This window comes from Sardina pilchardus, chromosome 5 (genome assembly GCF_963854185.1).
Source record: "Sardina pilchardus chromosome 5, fSarPil1.1, whole genome shotgun sequence".
Taxonomy (NCBI): domain Eukaryota; kingdom Metazoa; phylum Chordata; class Actinopteri; order Clupeiformes; family Clupeidae; genus Sardina; species Sardina pilchardus.
In genome coordinates, this window is record NC_084998.1 from 1,865,547 (window position 1) to 1,874,069 (window position 8,523).

General features: G+C 44.4%; 1 protein-coding gene across 2 annotated transcripts; it reads left to right on the forward strand.

Moving 5' to 3' along the window:
- Positions 1 to 2,551: 2,551 nt before the first annotated feature.
- On the forward strand, positions 2,552 to 7,802 carry rhbdd2 (rhomboid domain containing 2). Of its 2 annotated transcripts, none has more exons than XM_062535937.1 (4): positions 2,552 to 2,993; positions 3,831 to 4,238; positions 5,421 to 5,574; positions 6,740 to 7,802. In XM_062535937.1, the coding sequence occupies exons 1-4, from the start codon at positions 2,813 to 2,815 to the stop codon at positions 7,278 to 7,280; spliced, it is 1,284 nt and encodes a 427-aa protein (XP_062391921.1). In that variant the 5' UTR covers positions 2,552 to 2,812; the 3' UTR covers positions 7,281 to 7,802. The 2 variants fall into 2 exon arrangements, with proteins under 2 accessions (XP_062391921.1, XP_062391922.1); XM_062535938.1 differs by having other exon boundaries at positions 5,424 to 5,574; positions 6,740 to 7,801.
- The last annotated feature ends 721 nt before the right edge of the window (positions 7,803 to 8,523 follow it).

Here is an 8,523-nt window from a genome sequence, read left to right on the forward strand (position 1 = left end):
CCAGACTGCACCCCACACACACACTGAGCTCCTACATTCCCCTGATTCTTCACAGACCCAGACTCACCTTTCTGATACTGTTACACATAGGTCCAGAGTAGGTCGTATTATTAGACCCGTAAATAGGCTTATTTACAATATGTCAGCCCAGAGAATATCGCCAGCACTTAGACTTAGGAAATGGGCTAGTTCAGTTCTCAGTGTAAGAACTGTTGGTTAGGGTAAACTCTTCTACCTTCTTTTTTTCTCTCTCTTTTTTTTGTTTGTTTTGTTTTCTTTTGTTTGAATACAGTGGCTTGATGCTTTTGTGGCACTGATATGGCACACTGGATGTGTTACATATAGATGAGTTGAATATGTGAAGTGTAAATGGCACTTTGTAGGTCTTCATTGAAGGGTTTGTGATTATCGCTGCACTAACCCTCATGAGTTCTTTGGTGAACAGCCTTTTGGTTGACAGAGGTATGCGAATGATACCTATTTCAATTCAAGAATGTACTGTGATGGTTGTTTGTGATGTTTATTGTGTATAATGATGTTCCGGAATATGCTTGGGATGCTGTTGTATTTGTACCTGGTCATTTTCCCATATTGTGAGATTTTCTGCATGATTGTTATTGGGGGATGTCCTATGCAGGGGTGTGGGTGATGTATTTTTTCCTGCAAGTGGAATTAAGAGGGGGAGAATGTAACAGTGATGATTTAGTTTCTTCCACTTGCACTAATTTGTTTCGTTATTGTCTTCCATACTGGTGTACTAACCAAATAGTTGGTTCAGTACTGGCCTCTAGTGGTCATACGCGAGAAACTGCGTGGCTTTCCTCAGTTTGGAGGATTAGAGCCAGCGGTAAGTTGAATGTAAACAGACGTCCCACATTATAGAGATAAACATTTATTGCTTTACGTTTTAAATCAACACCAATGGTCTCAAGGTGTTATGCATTCGTTTTGCTGATATATTCTGGATATTTTGTGTAGTAACTCTGTACATTAGAAGTCATTTTACGTCGAAGTATGAAATCACACGTGTGGATAGCTAATATTCATTCTCCCTCCCATATTAGCATTCCATGTCAATATATGCTGTTGCCCTGCTACGGATCCCACAAGAGTGTATTTCTTTATCAGGTACATGTTAAAACAACTTGTTAGCATCTCTATATTGTTTTTGCTTTATTCATGTAATACACATCAGTTTGGAGGATTAGAGCCAGCGCATTCCATGTCAATATATGCTGTTGCCCTGCTACGGATCCCACAAGAGTGTATTTCTTTATCAGGTCAATAAATGACGAACTGGTTCCACGTCTCACTGCCATTTATTGGAAAACACAACGCAGACAAATAGAAGGGGTTACAAATGCATGAATGTTGCCTGGCAAAACGCGGGGCAAACAGCATAGCATCCTGTAACTGATAATTAATTCACTTGGTGGAGAAAACTCTTTTTGTATCGGGGAGGTCTTTGAGTCTTGCGTTTCTGCAGACCATGGTGGATGTGATCCCTTGAATAAATCCTCATGTCACATCCTTTTAGTAGTTTTAACACTGTCCTGTAGTGAGAATGAACACCAACTATTAGGAACTCAGGGCCATGGGGTCATCATAGGGGTCCAGGTTCTAATGTTCTCCTTCAGTATCTGATCTGTATCATTTCCAACTTTTAGTCTCGTACTGTAGCACTTGACACAACTGACAATTCAAGCTCCTGAAGTTAGTTACTTTACCTCTTTTTTTCAGCGTTGAATGTTCTAAGAGGATGATAAAACAGAAAACACAGATATAATATATATAAGTTGTCTACAGGGTGACATAAAATTGGCGGCACAAAAAAATGCAATTTTGTTTTAAGTATTTGAATACTCCAAATACAATCCCTCAGAGTAGTTTCTTATACAAACTACATTAGATTTGTTACAATTCTACAAAATACAAATGACAAAATACGCTAAACTAGTTAAACACATATTTTAAAGGCTTTGAAAACATACAGTAGCCTAGGCTAAAATACTGCCCATGTCAGTGATATCCTCACCATTACTAGGCAGAGAGAGGACTTGTGGCCAGATCTGAATGGAAGGCAGAGTCCAAAAAAAACCTCTAGCCTACAGTATGTGTGTGTGTGTGTGTGTGTGTGTGTGTGTGTGTGTGTGTGTGTGTGTGTGTGTGTGTGTGTGTGTGTGTGTGTGTGTGTGTGTGTATTTTTCTCCAGTAATTGCAATGCTTTCCCCCATGTTAGTTTTGTTGTGTTATAGTAGGCTATTCATTATAAAAATAGAAACACAGAGACTGCAGTGTTCTAAAACACATCAGTGTGTTGCTGTTGATTTGAGAAGGCGATTTAAACGGTGCATGTGTGTATGTAGTGTTTCATTTTGGCACAGATGTGAGCACTTCTCCAAGTTCTATGCAAATTCTGCAGGAGGCAAAAACTGGCGCCGTTTGCGCAATTCAGTGGCAAAACGAAGATTTTACGTGCACTCATTATTTGACTGCGCTTATTTACGCTTCTTGACCATGATGAACACACCTCTGTTGTGAAGGCGGAAGTTGGGCTTGTTAAATGTGAGTCAGGCTGGCGGTTGTTTATTAGCCCTTTAGCCATACCCTAGGAAGGAATGTCATTATTAGCCTATAGTACATTCCCCAACACTTCAACAACGCCCTTACTGAAAATGACAAGTACCCGCAGAGAGCTGGCTGAATTGCGTTGTGTGCCGTCCTACTCTGAGTTGTTGTATCAGTAGGTAAACAAGACTGCTGTCAGATTCAAACTTAGCTAATTTAGTCATTACCTTTTCATATCATAACTATGCTGAGCACGTTTGAAACTGTTGTCCGGCAGTTGAGGAACTTATCCTCGGTGTTCGACATCACTAGTGGGATTTGCTTAGTGATCCTAACATCGGCTAGCCTGTGCATAATCACGAGTGTCCTCGATGTCCCTGTCCTCTCCTTGGGTGCCGACTCCAGCGTCTTCACAAGTGGTCATGGTGAGAATCCTTGCCTTGGTCTCTACTGTGTAAGGATACAGCTGTTAGCCATATGTCAACACAACCCCTTACTAGGACGACACATTTGCAATGAGTGAATCCTATTCATGGGACCCACTGCTGTAAAATGACTCCCTGATTTGCCTTATGAAGATAGTACACATTGTAAAAAGTGTATGTGGGTGCAGATAGTAAACATTGTAAAAAGTGTATGTGGGTGCAGATAGTAAACATTGTTAAAAGTGTATGTGGGTGCTTGAACATTCATTTGGGGTTAGCACAGAAATAACGATAGACTTTTTTTTTTGTCACATGAACTAGTTCTACTTACAGTAGCATTGGTGTATACTTGGTATCACAGTAACCTCAGAACAAGTATGGTAATTCCTGACACTGTTTGGGTTTCTCTCGTTTCCTCCCCCCTCCTCTCATGGTAGTGCACAAGCTGCTGAACATTCATTTGGGGTTAGCACAGAAATAACGATAGAGCTTTTTTTTTTTGTCACATGAACTAGTTCTACTTAGCCTTGGTGTATACTTGGTATCACAGTAACCTCAGAACAAGTATGGTAATTCCTGACACTGTTTGGGTTCCTCTCGTCCCCCCCCCCTCATGCTAGTGCACAAGCTGCTGAGCTATCCCTTACAGTAGCATTGGTGTATACTTGGTATCATAGTAACCTCAGAACAAGTATGGTAATAATTCCTGACACTGTTTGTGTTCCTCTCGTCCCCCCCCCCTCCCCCCATGCTAGTGCACAAGCTGCTGAGCTACCCCTTCATGCACTGTAACCTCAGAACAAGTATGGTAATTCCTGTTCCCCCCCCCCATGCTAGTGCACAAGCTGCTGAGCTACCCCTTCATGCACTGTGACGTGCTGCACCTGCTGGCTAGCGCGGCGGTGTTGGTGGTGTGCGGCAGCGCGGTGGAGAAGGGCTACGGGACCGTGCGCTTCCTCGTCCTCTTCCTCTTCCTCTCCACCGCCACAGGCCTGCTCTTCGCCCTCCTGGCTCTGGTGCTCTTTCCAGAACCCTCCGAGGCGCGCGTGGCGATGGGTCTCGTGCCCGCAGCCCTGTCCCTGCTGGGCATGGTCACCATCGGCTCCCGTCTCAAGAAGGCCTTCTTCTTCGGCGTCAGCGTTCCCACGGCAACCCTGCCCTTGATCGTCCTGCTGGCGGTCACCCTGGTGATCCCTGGCATGGTGCTGCTGTGTAACGCCGTCGCCATCGCCGTAGGAGTCATCTGTATCCTCTCAAACATGTCCCTCAATGATGACATCATGTTTTGCTTTCTTGTGAGTGAGTGAAGTGAAGGAAGCTACACCAGGCGCATAATTGAAGCGATCTGTTAGCGTTGCATAAAGCGGTGCATACATTTGAAAGAAACAGACCAGTTTAGTTATTATGGATTTGACGTGTCGCGAACAGAACGCTTCAGTTACGCACCTGGTGTAGCTTCTCTGCCAGTCACGTGTAGACTGGATATCTCAAAGCCACTGTGTGCTGTTGGGTAAAGATCTGACGTTGTCTGCACTTCGAGTGCCCCTGGGCCCCTCATCAGTGGCTGTTCCACACCATCAGCTCCAACTCACAGTTATAGAGTTATGATACTGATCAGGTGTGATGGACAGCGTTATAGAGTTATGACACTGATCAGGTGTGATGGAGCAACACAGCGTTATAGAGTTATGACACTGATCAGGTGTGATGGACAGCGTTATAGAGTTATGACACTGATCAGGTGTGATGGACATCGTTATAGAGTTATGACACTGATCAGGTGTGATGGAGCAACACAGCGTTATAGAGTTATGACACTGATCAGGTGTGATGGAGCAACACAGCGTTATAGAGTTCTGACACTGATCAGGTGAGATGGACAGCGTTATAGAGTTATGACACTGATCAGGTGTGATGGAGCAACACAGCGTTATAGAGTTATGACACTGATCAGGTGTGATGGAGCAACACAGCGTTATAGAGTTATGACACTGATCAGGTGTGATGGAGCAACACAGCGTTATAGAGTTATGACACTGATCAGGTGTGATGGAGCAACACAGCGTTATAGAGTTATGATACTGATCAGGTGTGATGGACAGCGTTATAGAGTTATGACACTGATCAGGTGTGATGGACAGCGTTATAGAGTTATGACACTGATCAGGTGTGATGGACAGCGTTATAGAGTTATGACACTGATCAGGTGTGATGGAGCAACACAGCGTTATAGAGTTATGACACTGTTCAGGTGTGATGGAGCAGGTGAGCAGTATGTCTGCACAGTCCCCTGGTCTCCAAAACTAGCTGTCCAAATGAAAGATGTACTGATCTTGAACTATTCTAAACTAATATTGCTGTTGAACAGACAAGACATACAGACGTTCCTATGACTGGCCCTTGTGTTCCTTAAGTGTTGTTGTTGAGCAGATGGGAAGGGCTGGCTCTCCCTGCTGGAGATGTCCGAGTCCCGGGCCTCGCTGCTGGAGAAGAAGACGCCCCTCAGGCTGCTGAAGAGGATCATGGGAGTGCGATTCATTCCCGCATCTGCGGAGGAGAGGAAAGAGATTCTGCACCCACGGTGAGTACGGCAGGTGTACAACAGGTGTACGACAGGTGTGATAGAGGTGGTGCTTGAGTACGCACGGCGAGTACGACAGGTGTATGACAGGTACTGCACTGTACACTACAGCTGTTTCCATAAAGCACACTCAATTGGTATTTAGACACAGATACAATAGATTTTCACTATTACAGTTTTTCACAATAGCTAAAACACTAAACTCCATTCTGTGAACCAAATTCTCCGTTGCCTGAACATATTTCTTGAATCGATCCCCCGTTTGGCAAAACCTTAAACAGCTTTCACATATAAAACACAATTTGCAGATCTCATAGACTACTTTTGCAAAACTCTAAACCCATTCTCATGCGGTAAGACGTTGACGTTGCATTGCGGTGCATAAGGGTGAGCACAGGTGGCAAAAGAGAAACACAAATAGAGGGCAGATGGCACACATTACATTCAGCAGCACAGCTACTCAACACAACTACTGCACTCGTTTCAAATGATTTGACACAACCAATATAAGCTAGTTCAGTAAACAGGTTGCTAAACAGGGGTACGTTTCCCAAAACCATAGTTGCTAACCTGTTAGCTGGCAATAAAGTTGCTAACAGAGGACAGAAACAGAAGAGGCTGAATCTGTAAGGCATTCAGAGCACATTGTACAATGTACTTCCCATTTACAGTAATGAAATGCTTGTCTTTTCCGGTATACAGTTTTTCACAATTGTTATAACGCATATTTTGAAATCTTCCACACTTTTATCAAAGCTCAACACAAAAGAAACCCCCTTGCTCAATATTTTAAGTTTTCTGCATTTACATTTCATGTTGAATCCACTGAGTTGATAAAATGTTTTTGCTTTATTTTGTTTTGTATTTTAGATGCGAAATGCATTTTGCTCCTGCTATATGAGCTGCCCTGAACGCTGTGTTTCCCGTTTTCTGATGTCGTGTCTGATGACTATACAATAGTGCTTTATTTAGTGATGTAGTGTTCATTTGGACTGCTTTGGGCCCTGATCTGGAGACAGTGTTTAGTTTTGAGCACTGGAACAACCATTGTGATAATACGTTATCTTAGAAGACACCACTATAGATTCTGTACTTTAAACCTATAGAATCTATGCCTTTTGTGTGTGACTGGCCACTTCTCACCCTTCACCTTTGCCCTCTGCAGGTGTACCCCTCCTCCTGGCTCCTACCCCGTTCAGGCGTATGCCCCCGCCTCCGCTGCGTTCTCCACCAATCAGGGCTGGTCCCACTCCACCTACACCCAGTACCCCGCCCCCTTCCCTGGCACACACACAGCACCATACGGCCTCAGCCAGGCACCCGGGCACGGCTCTGCAGGAGAAGGGCACGGGCACAGTCATCAAGGGCACGGACACAGCCATGACGGCCACGGACACAGTCATGAAGGTCATGGGCATAGTCATCAAGGTCATGGGCATAGTCATCAAGGTCATGGGCACAGTCCTGAAGGTCATGGATATGTCCATGGCCAGTATGGCCAGTACGCAGGACAGCCTGTGTTTAGTCAGTTTGGCCATAGCTTGGGATCAGCTGCGTATAGTCAGTTTGGGCCCAGCCCATTTTATGTAGCTGGTGGTGCCTACCCAGCGGCGAGGGCATGGATGCCACCCAGTGCCCCCATGCCACCACACCCCGGCTCTGCCCCCACTCTGCCGCAGAGTCCAGAACCTCTGAAGGAGAACTAGGCACTGAACATTCCAGAACACCCTGGCCTTGAGAATGAACATTCTGGAACACCATCTAGAGGCACGGAACATTCTAGAACACCCTGGCCATGAGAATGAACATTCTGGAACACCCTGGCCTTGAGAATGAACATTCTAGAACACCATCTAGAGGCACGGAACATTCTAGAACACCCTGGCCATGAGAATGAATATTCTGGAACACCATCTAGAGGCACTGAACATTCTAAAACACCCTGGCCATGAGAATGAACATTCTGGAACACCATCTAGAGGCACAGAACATTCTAGAACACCCTGGCCATGAGAATGAACATTCTAGAACACTCTCTAGAGGTAGGGGTCTGAAGGTTCTAAAGCACTACAATCAAAAGACTATTGCACTGAGAAGGTGACTGGAGTGTGACTCTTTCTGCCACTAGAGGAGCACATTTGAACGTCCAATTTCTTACATATTTTTGCTGTTTCGCTTTCCTACATTATAAATAAATGAATTGTCATTATTAAGAACTGTTGTATTTTCAAGTGTTTTTTTTTTCCTATAGTGTGTTTCCGTATGATTTTGAACACCCTATGTTCATCTGTGACTGTAATCAGTCCAAGTATTAGACATGTCTCATGGCGCTTTACAGAGTGTTAAAGGGATATTCCGCCATTTTTGGAAATACGCTCATTTTCCACCTCCCCTCGAGCAAAACAATCGATATTTACCTTGTTCCCGTTCATCCAGCCATTCTGTGAGTCTGGCGATACACGTTTTAAATGGGAAAATTACCAGAAATATTAGTCACTTTTAAACATGAAGCTAGCAGGCGAGAAGCTAATGGTCTAATCCGATTCAATGATCTATGCTAGGCTGAAGCTAAAAGTTGTATCGCCAGACTCACAGAATGGCTGGATGAATGGGAACAAGGTAAATATCGATTGTTTTGCTCGAGGGAAGGTGGAAAATGAGCGTATTTCCACAAATGGCGGAATATCCCTTTAAACAAGGGCACCTCAGTGAAGAAAGGATTAATGTGTCAGTGTGTGTTGTTTCTGTTAGAAGGTCTCACTGCCTGCAACAGACAGAGGTGGAAAAGTCCAGCTTCAGAAAGTACAAATCCAACCATGTATTGGTTCCACCTGCACACTTAACAGGTGATCTCACCAAGTAGCTGCTCTACCTGGCTGAGGAGTTGTGCTAATTAGAATCAGCTGGTCTAAATGAATGGTTGGCATAGATATGTGGGAGGACTGTGGC

Coding starts and splice junctions, on each gene's coding strand:
- rhbdd2 (XM_062535937.1), top strand. CDS start 2,813: ATGCTGAGCACGTTTGAAACTGTTGTCCGGCAGTTGAGGAACTTATCC. Junction 2,994..3,830: donor CGTCTTCACAAGTGGTCATG/GTGAGAATCCTT, acceptor CCCCCATGCTAG/TGCACAAGCTGCTGAGCTAC. Junction 4,239..5,420: donor CATCGCCGTAGGAGTCATCT/GTATCCTCTCAA, acceptor GTTGTTGTTGAG/CAGATGGGAAGGGCTGGCTC.